This window comes from Lacerta agilis, chromosome 6 (assembly GCF_009819535.1).
Source record: "Lacerta agilis isolate rLacAgi1 chromosome 6, rLacAgi1.pri, whole genome shotgun sequence".
Taxonomy (NCBI): Eukaryota; Metazoa; Chordata; class Lepidosauria; order Squamata; family Lacertidae; genus Lacerta; species Lacerta agilis.
Window position 1 is genome coordinate 74,583,319 of NC_046317.1, and position 12,163 is coordinate 74,595,481.

General features: G+C 43.1%; 1 protein-coding gene across 2 annotated transcripts in view; it reads right to left on the minus strand.

Annotated features, from left to right (window-relative positions):
• SLC13A3 (solute carrier family 13 member 3) overlaps positions 1–12,163 on the minus strand; it is a 43,927-nt gene that overhangs the window by 5,103 nt on the left and 26,661 nt on the right. For both annotated transcript variants that reach the window (XM_033153475.1, XM_033153474.1), the window contains exons 7-10: positions 7,866–7,958; positions 3,970–4,074; positions 2,692–2,789; positions 1,616–1,728 (exon numbers count right to left, since the gene is read on the minus strand). In XM_033153475.1, coding sequence (XP_033009366.1) covers positions 1,616–1,728; positions 2,692–2,789; positions 3,970–4,074; positions 7,866–7,958 — 409 coding nt within the window. The remainder of the gene's footprint in view (positions 1–1,615; positions 1,729–2,691; positions 2,790–3,969; positions 4,075–7,865; positions 7,959–12,163) is intronic.

Genomic DNA, 12,163 nt, shown 5'->3' on the forward strand with positions numbered 1-12,163 from the left:
ACCCTCTCCCAGGCGCCATTTTAATACCCAAACTACCACATACATGCTCCATACATGGTAAAATCTTCCTTAGCACTGCCAGTATGATACCAATGGTCAAGCTATCACAGCATGAGAGAGCTGTAGTTTTCTCAGCTTGTATGAGCTGTGGGACATTTGTCCTCTTAAAACACAAATCTACAGCAAATGAAAGCCAACTCTCATGACCATTTTTGAAGCTGAACATTCACCACAAGATGACTTTCTCCTCAAATGCTATGTGGTGAATTTGGCCTTGCGAGGATACTAAGATTATGGCCACATCCTGGAAAACCCTGGTTTCGTAATGTTTCCTAGGATGACAAAATGTGAAAACACTACTTGGCCACTTTAGCATGTGAAAATGAGCAGGCAAATCAACTCACCAAGGTTCTTCCATGTCTGAAAGTATTGCTTGTTTTAGCACTAATGCCGAAACTACATATTACGGTACATTAAATGCAGTAGTTGTCTGTGGGGCTTATCTGATCTCCTGTCAATAGCAATGCAGTGCAAACAGGCTGGTGGGAGCACCAGATTGGTTGTAGTCTTGATTAAAATCACCCCCACCAAAGCTAACATTTACCACAGGAAGAAACCTCCACTTGGGTTGAAGTAGGCAACAACATTTTAAGTAGACTTTGGCAAAGGCATTGGGTATGTATCTGGCATCAACCAGCCCGCCAGCTGACAGATAAGAAGGCTGAGTTGGCCCTAGGTTGAGTGTCGCCCTATGACGCAGGTCAAATCACATTTCAGGTCTGCTGCCGCAACCCCAACTCCAGTCAGCCTTCTGATGGGCACATTTGAAATGGTCCCCAGTCAGCTGACCCATGGCCATGGTGGGAAGAAGCAAGCATTCCTTCAATGACCATTGACGTGAAATGGCTCTGGGCCACACTGCAGCCATGCTGAGCCCACAAATCATCACTCCTGAGGATTTCCAGGTAAGCGGCCATTATCCAGAACATTGTATACGTGTGTTAGAATGGTTAAAAAAGAGAGAGCTGGTCATGAGCCAAATTAGCCACACACATGAATGCAAACATGCATTCAAAGTAGCATGTAGCTTGTTCTGCAGTAATCAAGTGTCACGAATTGCAATGATGCTGTCATGAAGCCAAAGTCTGGAGCAGCTCAGCAACAAAACACCCGGTGTCAGAGAAGTTAACTCTTTAACTCAAGGAAACCAACATAGCACAGGTCTTGCCCCAAGGAGACAGTTGCGAGGACTGAAGGTCCCTGCCTTCCCATCCCTCTTGAAAACTCCGCCCCCTGGTTCTTTCCCAGCAACCTGAGGTTCCTTATCTCTCCTTGCTCCGCCCTCTTCGTGCCTCTCAGTGTCCTGGGAGACCAGGGAAGAGGGGAGCTGGTTACAGCAGGAGAGGGAGGCTCCCTGGCTTCTTCAGGAGCCTGACCCCACTCCTCTCCAGCCTCTGCTTCAGCTTCAGATTCTGGACTGCCCTCTGCCACAGCCTCTTCCTGCTCACTAAACCCAACAACAACAACAACAACAACAACAACAACAACCCAGTCCCTTTAGAAAAGAAGGAAAGTGGTGCAATTTTTTTGACAGGCTGCATTCTAACAAGCATACCTCACATCCTTTTGCCATGGCAAAACCTCCTCCAAGCAATAGGATTATATTCCATGGTACACTTTCTTGGGCTTTTTTCCAAGACAGCAAGGGTTGGTTCTCTGTGTTTGGCGCTAGACAAAGAGGTTTGTGAACATAGAGAGAGTTTAGCAAACTTTGCGATCACAGCCTAAGGCAGGGAGGGGAAACAGCGGCCCACCAGATGTTGTGGGACTCCAACTCCCATCAGACCCAGCCAGCAAGGGGAATGGTTAGGGATGATGGGAGCTGTAGTCCAGCAACATTTGAACACCCCCTCCCCCTTTCATTTGCACTTTGGATCTAAGTTAACTGCAACGTTAATTTTCTACTTGCAGCTCAAAGATTGTGAGATGTATGGTAAAAGAAAACCCAGATCTCATCCATAAAAGGTCATAAAAGGATTTTTTGCAAAGCAAGGCACCCTATTTCACAAGACAGGCCTTATTAACACATGAAGGCTGAACAAGAGATAGCTTCTGCTTTTCTCTCTTAACCCTTCATAGAGCTATTCCTTGCAATTGCTCGAGTCCTCATATGTTGTGCTTTTGTTGAACAGCAAGCAAGTCACATAATCTTCCAGGTTTTTAACTTCATCTCTGTACCAATGTTCCAGAAGTCTGTGAGCACATTGGTTTATTTCGTACCATGAAGCACTTCATAGGCAGAAAAGATACCACCAGGGACGGATAGATGGGTAGCAGTAAATTGTGTTTGGAGAACCTTGGACTGTTAAGCAGGGAGAGAATCTCCCAATCAGCACCAGAAAAGGACAAATATCTGTGACACTTTTCTGAAAAGAAAAGGGGATGAGTATTTCAATGCTTGGTTGGGACCCATTGGGACATCAGCAGCCAACAGACGATTCTTATTCCTCTGCTCTCTTCCTTGTAAGATTGGTTGAAATCCCTAAGCTCCTCTGTGGGTGAGCCATTCAGGAAATGGTGACCTAGTGACCCTGTTCCTAGTGTTTGTTGAAGCCTAGTTTCATAGTCAATTCTGCAGAAAGCAGAAAAAGGAAGAAGTGGGTCAAAGGGTTTGGAAAGCCAGAAGCTTACCTTTCAAGTCAAACCACCATTTAAGGGACGGCCTTTTTGATGGGAAGAAGAACAATATCGTCACTATTGTGACCCCAGTTACAGCATCGGTGACAAACCTAACAGGAAGGGAGGGAGAATTTCAAGAATAAGTGGTGGAAGAGAAGAAACATTTGTCAAAGAAGACCAAGGTCAGTGACTTTGCATGTAGAGATCCCAAGCTCAATTTCTGGAATCACTAGGGAGTGCTAAGAAATACTCTGGGCTCATCCACAATTCTACTCCTCCCATGCCTAGAAAACACAGGTCTTAAAGGTTTTCCACTTGTCCCATGCTTGCTAGGTGATGTTGCCTTTGCCCCACTGCCTTCCCCCAGAAGACTCGCTCTTTAGTGCTAAATCAGAACAAACAGCAATCCGCAGAAGGCCCAATTGCTGTTGGTTCCGATTCAGTGCTAAACCATAGGTTTCCTCCAGGGGAAGCAGTGGGGCAGATGGAAGTGTGGATGCAACTCTCTGTGTCTGAAACCCTGGAGAGCCACCACAAGCCAATGTGGACAATACTGAGCTTGATGAACCAATGGTCTGACTCAGTGCAAAAGTCATATGTACACATTAGGGGCTTAAACCCTTCTAGAGGTTGATTTCCCCCACTGTGTTTCAAGTCACATTTACACATTCCCAAATGTACGCACCTCATCTTAACTGTGATGTGAATGTGGGCTTGAGTTCTCCATTTGGATTGAAGCTGGTTTGAGGGGGAACAGGACTATTTCTCAAGAAACTACAGGGTAGCTGTGCATCCTGGGTAAAATGATGTGTATGCAGATTCAGTAAAACAGAGGTGGGAGCACACCAGAGCCAGAGTAAACGGCAATGTGTACACAGCCTGAGGCAGCTTTCTATGTCCCTATCTATCTTCAGATACACTCACAATTTGTAAATCTGTTTTGAAATCTGTGAGTTACAGCCCTAAAATAGGAAGCTGTTCCACTAGAAAACTAACTGCAAGCCTTGAAAATGCAACCTGAAGAGAGAAGGAAGAGAAAGCACATGTCTCTCAGGAAGGTTGAGCACCTTCAATTTGACTATTGATAACTGACTGATTGACTACTGATCATAGAGGCCCACAGCCACAACCATCCCCCAAGGTTAGGGCACTGGGAATGCTATGTCTTCCCCAGGCCAAAAAAACACAACAAAACTGAGAGAATCCCTTGAGATAAGCATTTAAATGGAACATTAATGCTGGTGGGGGGGGGGGTGTTGTGCGGAAGGGAGGATGAAATAAATTTCTTACCCTGGTGTGAATAAGCTTGCCCAGCCTGGGATGAATTTAGGGTCTCTAGAGAATAGCAGGATTGCGAATAAGCAGAAAAGTACAAATACTGCCTGTTCAGCAAACCTGTAGAGGAAGGAAATGCAGCGAGTCATTGTAATGAAGACATCATTTCCCCCAGTCTTAGCTTGAGGATGAGCTCAACTGTGACCAGTAGGTGGAAATCCGAGGAAGGCTAGCAGTGTTGCGCAGAAAAGAGCAAAAGGGAATTTTGATTGTTTCAGAACAAAATACAGAAGTGGCCTTGGGCTTTTTTTTCCTCCTAAAGGGAAGGCTAGATACACATTTCCTGAATTAAAATATAACCCAAGTGCCAGCAAATTTTCTAGCGCTAAAGTTCATAGAGAGGAATGGTAAAAGATACATAGGAGCAGATATTTGTGTTTCAACGTATCTCTGCAGGCATTCGGGATAACAACTTGGGCCTCCCATGTTATAACTAAATCATGCAATAAGAAGAAACACATGGTTGCTCAACTTGATTGTGTGGTGTGTGTGTTTTTACAACGATGAATGTGATAGAAAGCAGAAGAGTGAGCATTCGTGGGAGGTTTCAAGATTCAATGACCACGGACTTCAGCCCATTTCAGGCTCTTATCCCTCGTGTGGAATGAACACACCAGTGGCAAGGCATGGGCAGGACCTGCTCCTTATCTACACTTGTTCATTAGAACGGTGCTCCACCAAGTACAGCTGGTACACATGGGGCCTTTGTACTTTGCACTGTGGTACGCATGGAATCATAGGAGCTGGAATGGCCCACGAGGAACATCTGGTCCAACCCCCTGCAAGGCAGAAACCCTTTTGCCCAATATGGGGCTTGAACCCACGACCTGGAGATTAAGAGCCTCATGCTCTGCTGACTGAGCTATCCAGCCACAGTCAAAGGGAGCCTTTGCCTTGGCATTTAAGCAAAAAGCATCATGATCTGCAAGCCACCTTGAGTCCCTGGCAGGGAAAGAAGGGTGGGTGGGTGGATTTGTACACACACACACACACACACAGAGAGAGAGAGAGAGAGAGAGAGAGAGAGAGAGAGAGAGAGAGAGAGAACCTGCCCCCCTTCCCTGGCTGCCTTAAGTGTGTGTGTGTGTGTGTGTGTGTGTGTGTGTGTGACGTTCTAACCACAAACAGAAAACCATGAAACAATTATTTGAAATCTCAATTTTTGGGAGTCGAGGACAGAATAGGATGAGAAAGCTACCTTATAATATAATGCTTAGATGGGGCATCATTAAATTGTACTCTTCTCTTCCTGGTTTTACGTATCAAGAGAAGATTAGGAACCAAATTACAAAACGAAACATTAGATTTAAGGAACAAGAGATACATAAACCATTTGGAAGAAATCTGGAGTTGCTAATCAAATTGGCCACGGCTGGTTTAATAGACTTTCTGTGCTCTTAGAATGGAAAACAGGGCCTTTGATTCTTACAATGATATTTCACAGGTTGCTGGTTTGTAGTGACATGCTTCAGTGGACACTACTCTTTCATAACATCCACCAACGGTGAAATCTTTCAAAGTGCTTTCCCCCCAGATATGTTCAGGTTCCCTCAATTTAGTTATTTTGCAGTAGTTATGTGCTGCTTAAAATAATAATAATAATAATAATAATAATAATAATAATAATAATAAAGCAGTTTGCAAGGAAAAAAAGACAATGCAGCCTTTGAAACTGATAAAGCAGAAGAACAAAATCAACAACTAAAACCAGTCTGCAGCAGTTTTATCAGATAATAGTCTCAAAGACTATCAGATGAGTTTTTGTTACTTTTCTAAAAGTAGCCAATGATAGTAGCCAAGCATGCTGCCTCCCAGAGGGGTTGGGGCAACTGGTAAGAAGGTCCTATTCTGAAGGTCCACAACTGGATAATTAATTGATGGAACTATGAGCAGGATCTGCTTAGCAACTCTCAAAGCACAGGGATGAGAGTATGCTCTGCCTGTACTCCACACCCAGATTGTCTAGGTCAAGTGTGGGGAATCTATAGCCCACCAGATGTTGTTCAGCTACAGCTCCCATCAGCCCCAGCAAGGACAACTTTAGCAGTAAACATTGTTCACTTCAGAAGCAACAAAGCGTTTCACTGATGCTAGCAAGGAGACTTTACTAGGGCTACAGCATCCCGTTATTTGTGAGTGCTCAAATACAGTAACAGCCTTTTAAAGAAATCATTAGCACCGACTATATCTGAAAATGAAAGGACTGATTAACATTAAATGATTTAGAAAGCCAAATCCTCTTAATTTTCCCTTTGCAATCTGCACGCAACTTTTCTATCTCTCACAGAGTCTACATAAATGATTATTCATGACATCTTGTCATGGACTGATTGGATGCAGAGGAATGGTGGGAGGAAGCATGAAAGAAGGCTCAGATCCGAGGGATTGGTGGTGGAATAACAATAAGTAGTCAGAAGGAGAAGTGAGAGAAGACTGGGAAGAGGTCGAAAGCTGAAGAGGTAACAGTGAGCAGGGGGAGTCGGTGGCAGAAAGCAGTCCAGAATCACAGGTAGAAGCTGAACCAGGAAGGGAAGGAAGCCAAGAAGCAGAGATGAGTCTGGCTGGTGAAGAGGCACAGGTGTCTCCCCCTCCTGCTGTGACCAACTCCCCTCTCCACTGGTCTCCCAGACCCAGGAGAGGCATGAAAAGAGTGGAGGCAAAGTTAGCTTCCTGCAGGTGCAGTATCAGATTGTTCAGAGAAAACCCTGGATAAGAGGGGACTTATGCAGCTGTGGGCAGGTGGGCACCTTCAGTTTCAGGAACTGCTTCATGGGAGCAAGACCTGCTGGATATGAGCTGCTGTGCTCCTTAGGCCTCACACTCCTGTTTTTGCTCTTTTTTTTAAAGAGTTAACTCCAACTTGTTGGTGTAATTTACTGCTGGCTCACTCCTGCCATGTCTTCAGTGCTTCATTTGTTTCTGGGACTGTTCGTGAGTGTGCTACAAATGCTTCCAAATGCACTAGACTGGCTAATTAGAGAATAAGTTTGTTCCTTGCATAAATAATTTAGCAGAAGTAATTAAGCAACCCATCATCAACTGTAACGTCTCTGGTTGACTCTGCAATTTAGGATTTGCTTCAGAGGTATGGCCTGAGCTAAACTTTCTTTCAGCTGCAGCAGAAGTGGTTGAAAGCTGTGGTGTTTGTAACAAACAAAAGAAAAATGCTTATCCTATGGTAACTGATAAAATGCAGAAAAACAAAACTCTGGGTTTGTCTAAGGCAGGGACGGGAAACTTGTTGCCCTCCAGAAGCTGTTGCATTGCAACCCCTATCAGCCCCAACCAGCTTGTCTAACGGTGAGGAATGGTGGGAACTGAGAGCCATGGAATACCCATCCATGAACTAAGAAAACTGACCCCAGACTACAAGACAAACAAAAGAAATATCACACACATATTTAATTATCACACACAGTGGAACCAACTGCTACCCTAGTGAATGTGTGCTCCCAAATCTGAATTTGATGAAATAACCTCTCTTTCGAAAGATTGAGGGCACAAGGAGAAGGGGACGACAGAGGATGAGATGGTTGGACAGTGTTCTCAAAGCTACCAACATGAGTCTGACCAAACTGCGGGAGGCAGTGGAAGACAGGAGTGCCTGGCGTGCTCTGGTCTATGGGGTCACGAAGAGTCGGACACAACTAAACAACAACAACCTCTCTTTCTCTGTGTGTAGGACAGAATTAGCAGATGGGAGAAGAGGGTGCTTAACCCTTCACACACAGAGAGACACACAACAATTTCCCCCAGCAAATTCTGCCTCCCCCTGCCCAAGCCCATTTCTCCACCCCAGTCAGGTTTAAACACAATTGACTGAGTTTTGTATTGCTTTCATTGTGACTTACTTTATTGGTCCCAGCTTCTGATAATCATCCCTTATTACTGTCCTGGCTCTGGCTTCTGCATCAGCTCTGATGTCCGATTTCTTTTTTCTCCAGCTCAACAACAAGGGAGGGAAAAAATGCTTTGTTCACACGACCTCAGGCACTCTCATTCATAAATATTACTGAATCAAACTATCCTGCAGAAAGCTTATAAATGGATTTAAGCTCGTTACACTTAGGAGGGCTTTTGACTGTACAATTTCCTTGCTGCTGTTTGAAGGTTCCAGTTTTTACTCTCTGTTTTGTGCTTTTAAGGTTTCAGTTTTATGCTCTTAATGTGATTTCAGTTTCATCCTTAAATGTACCACCACTAACTAAGAAACTGCAATAAAAAATATTAAACTAGCAAATAGCTAGAATTGTACACTACACATTAGGAACATTTGCTAGGAAAGACAGTTAACTATTTCTATTTACTGGTCAGTTTCGCACAACACGATAACCCATTCTATGTTCCCAAATTCTCATCCTGTCATCAAAGGTGACTTTCTCCTCTTGGCATTATGCAAAAGACACATCTCTCGCAGTCACAGAAGAACCACCAGAGCACGCATTCATAAGAATGATTTGTCTTAAAAACCAGGGCAAATTCATTCTGTCTTCTGCAGTAATTCATCCCCTCCGTGCACCCTCTCTAGAGATAGCCATTGTTAAGTTTCTGATTCAGAGGACGTCAAAAAATAGGACGGCTCCATTTTTCAGGCGCTAGAATAGCCAGAAATGTGCCACTGATGATGACACAAAACATAAGGAATTTTGAGGCTCAAAGGCTGAAATACTAATGTGCTTCTATGAGGCTCAGCCTCACAGGCAACTCCAGTGCTCATCTGCAGTTTGACTTGCCCTTCGCCTCTACCCACCTCTGCTCACACAATTAGTATGAAGGACAATTTCATCTTGAACTGTTTTCAGGTTAACAGTGTCATGCTGTTTAATACATTTCTGGCTCTGCTTAGATTTTCATCTAACAGATGAAGGAGGGCAACCAAAATGGTCAAAGGCCTGGAAACAATGCCTTATGAGGAACGGCTTAGGGAGCTGTGTATGTTTAGCCTGGAGAAGAGAAGGTTAAGGGGTGATATGATAGCCATGTTCAAATATATAAAAGGATGTCATATAGATGAGGGTGAAAGGTTGTTTTCTGCTGCTCCAGAGAAGCGGACACGGGGCAATGGATTCAAACTACAAGAAAGAAGATTCCACCTAAACATTAGGAAGAACTTCCTGACAGTGAGAGCTGTTCGGCAGTGGAATTTGCTACCAAGGAGTGTGGTGGAGTCTCCTTCTTTGAAGGTCTTCAAGCAGAGGCTTGACAGCCATCTGTCAGGAATGCTTTGATGGTGTTTCCTGCTTGGCAGGGGGTTGGACTGGATGGCCCTTGTGGTCTCTTCCAACTCTATGATTCTATGGTTCTATGATTCTAAACCTGCAAAGCTAGTTTGATTCCATCAATCACATAAAGTGTACCCAATGTTTGCGAACCAGTCAAACTGCATGACTACGAACAGCATTCTGAAGGAAAGGCTTGCTTGATTGATTCTTTGGGCAAACTAGCATCTACCGGTACATTGAGTCTTTGATTTTAAAAAGTGAGGTCGTGGGGGAAAATCTATTTGCAATGTATGGTTTTGGTTTTGGTTTTTTCTTACCCCATTTTCCTTTAAAAAAAAAAAGGCCTTAAGCATTGATTCCTTTCAAAACAATTCAGCAAACAGAACAGAAATAAGAGCCACAGTACCCCAGTGCACATAGTTTTGGAATTCCTACTCATCAGTAAAACTATATGGATAGTCTTGGGGAAATCTCTCTCTTTTGACCTCAGTTTGCCATGTGTAAATAGGGACAGTGACTTATATATCCTGCTGAGTGGATCAGCAAGATGGACTATATATTTTTTACATACCAATAAAAGTATTATATAAATTACTAATAGTGGTACACTTTGAAATAATGCAATTATTACACACTCATGGGATTATAAGAAAAGCTCTGCTGGATGAGACCAAACACCCATCTAGTTCAACATCCTGTGGCCAACCAGCTACCCATAGTAAGCCTGTAAGCAGAATCTGAATGCAACAGCGATATATTTTCCTGCATTGATTTTCTGAATTAAATTGTACCTCTGAAGGTGCTATTAATCTCGCTGATGGGAAAAAATAATGGTACTTCAATGAGCCATATATTTGATGGAATTACTATAGCATTGGAGGCTTAAAAGAAGCCTATGTGATGTCAGAAATATATTTTAACAACAACAGCATAAAGTGCACAATAAACAGAACTGGCTCATAATCTTTTTGCCACCACCAAAAAAATAACCCCCAAACAAACTCTAGCAAGGCATCTTGTTTTAAATACTGCAATTGAAGGAATATGGCGAAGTTGGAAAGCAAGTTGTAAGTACCCAGATTAGCAAAAGATTTACCAAAAAAAACCCATGTTACTGCTCAATTACTGATTAACACATTGTTTTATGAAATCACTGAAGTTTAATCCCTGTCAAATGTAACCTGTTCTTGGCCAAATTTCCAGCTATGGACTTTATATCTTAACCTATGTAACAGCTACAGTAAAAAGCATCATTCCCTGAAAAATACAGAATACAAGTCCCATACCATGCAATTAAATGCACAAATCCCTGAAAGGGGCAAATGCAAAACAGCCAGGTTGAAATATCCCAGGAATTCAGTAACTAGTAGAATTATCAACAGAACACCTCTTTTAAAAAAATGTTATTCTTTGAACCCTGCTCTCATTACAACAAATTAGCAAAACTCTGTGGGCCTCAACAAATCTTGTACCAATATACACTGCCTTAAGGTCATTTGTGACAAGGCTGAGAAATTTCTGGGGCAGCGAGATCACCAACGCAGTGGTCAGGGCACCTCTACAGTGATCTTGTGAGGGAATGCATCTGATGTGAATTCACAATGGAAAAGGGTGGGCCTCAAAGGTCTGATGCTCATGAAGACCACCAAAATATCCCATAAGAAAAAGAAGAAGAAGAGTTTGAATTTGATATCCTGCTTTATCACTACCCAAAGGAGTCTCAAAGCGGCTAACATTCTCCTTTCCCTTCCTCCCCCACAACAAACACTCTGTGAGGTGAGTGGGGCTGAGAGACTTCAAAGAAGTGTGACTAGCCCAAGGTCACCCAGCAGCTGCATGTGGAGGAGTGGAGCCGCGAACCTGGTTCACCAGATTACAAGTCTACCACTCTTAACCACTACACCACACTGGCTCTCATATGAACATAAAAAGAGTCCTACTGGATCAAGCTATTCAGGGCCAGACTTGGGTAGTCTTTTGTAATATGGCGCCATGTATGGAGCTGAAATTTGGTGCCCCCAAATGGATCTTCTCAATTATGATCGTCTCAATTTTGCACCCCCTCGGCTCAGCGCCCTGTGTGGGAGAACCGTCTAGACCACCCTAAATCCAGCACTGAAGCTATTGGCCCATCTAGTCCAGCATTCTCTTCTCACAGTGGACAACCAGATGCCCAGGGGAGGACTGTAAGCAGGACCTGAGGGCAACAATGCTCTCCTCATCCATGATTCTCAGCTAGTGGTATTCAAAGGCATACTACCTATGACAGTGCAGGTGGAGGACAGACTTATCTTCAATGAATTTGTCTAATCCTCTCTTAAAACCAACCAAGCCATCTCTACCTCCTGTGGGAGCAAATTCTATAGTTTAACTATATGGTGCTGTGTGGAGAAGTACTTTCGTTCATCCACCTTGCATCTTCCAACATTCAGTATTATTGGATGCCCAAGTTCTAGTACTATGAGGGATGCCCAGCCTATCTGCTTTCTCCACACCAGGATTAATTTGATACACCTCTGTTTTCCTTGCTGAAGTGCTTGTGCCAACTACTGGGAAAATAGGAAAGGACCATAAAATAGGCTGGTCTAACAGCTCTGAGTAAGGAAGTGAGTTAAATATGCATGCAATAACTTATTTGAGGAGAGATTAGAATTATTTAACTATTGTTGGAATTCTAATTGAAATGATATTAAGAGAAACTCTTTGCCTTAACCATAGACTGTTGGTGTTATGACATTTCCCCTCTTTTTTATTAACTGTATAATCTTTATTATCTACAGTTGCTTCGCTGAATAAATTAAAACTTTATAAATTAGCTATCTTAAGTCATATATATATATTAAAATGAAAGTAATTTTATTATCAGCTCTGCCTTAGTGCATGTGATGAAGTTTCCGTATTATTCAGCTATCTTTAGAAGTGTTTTT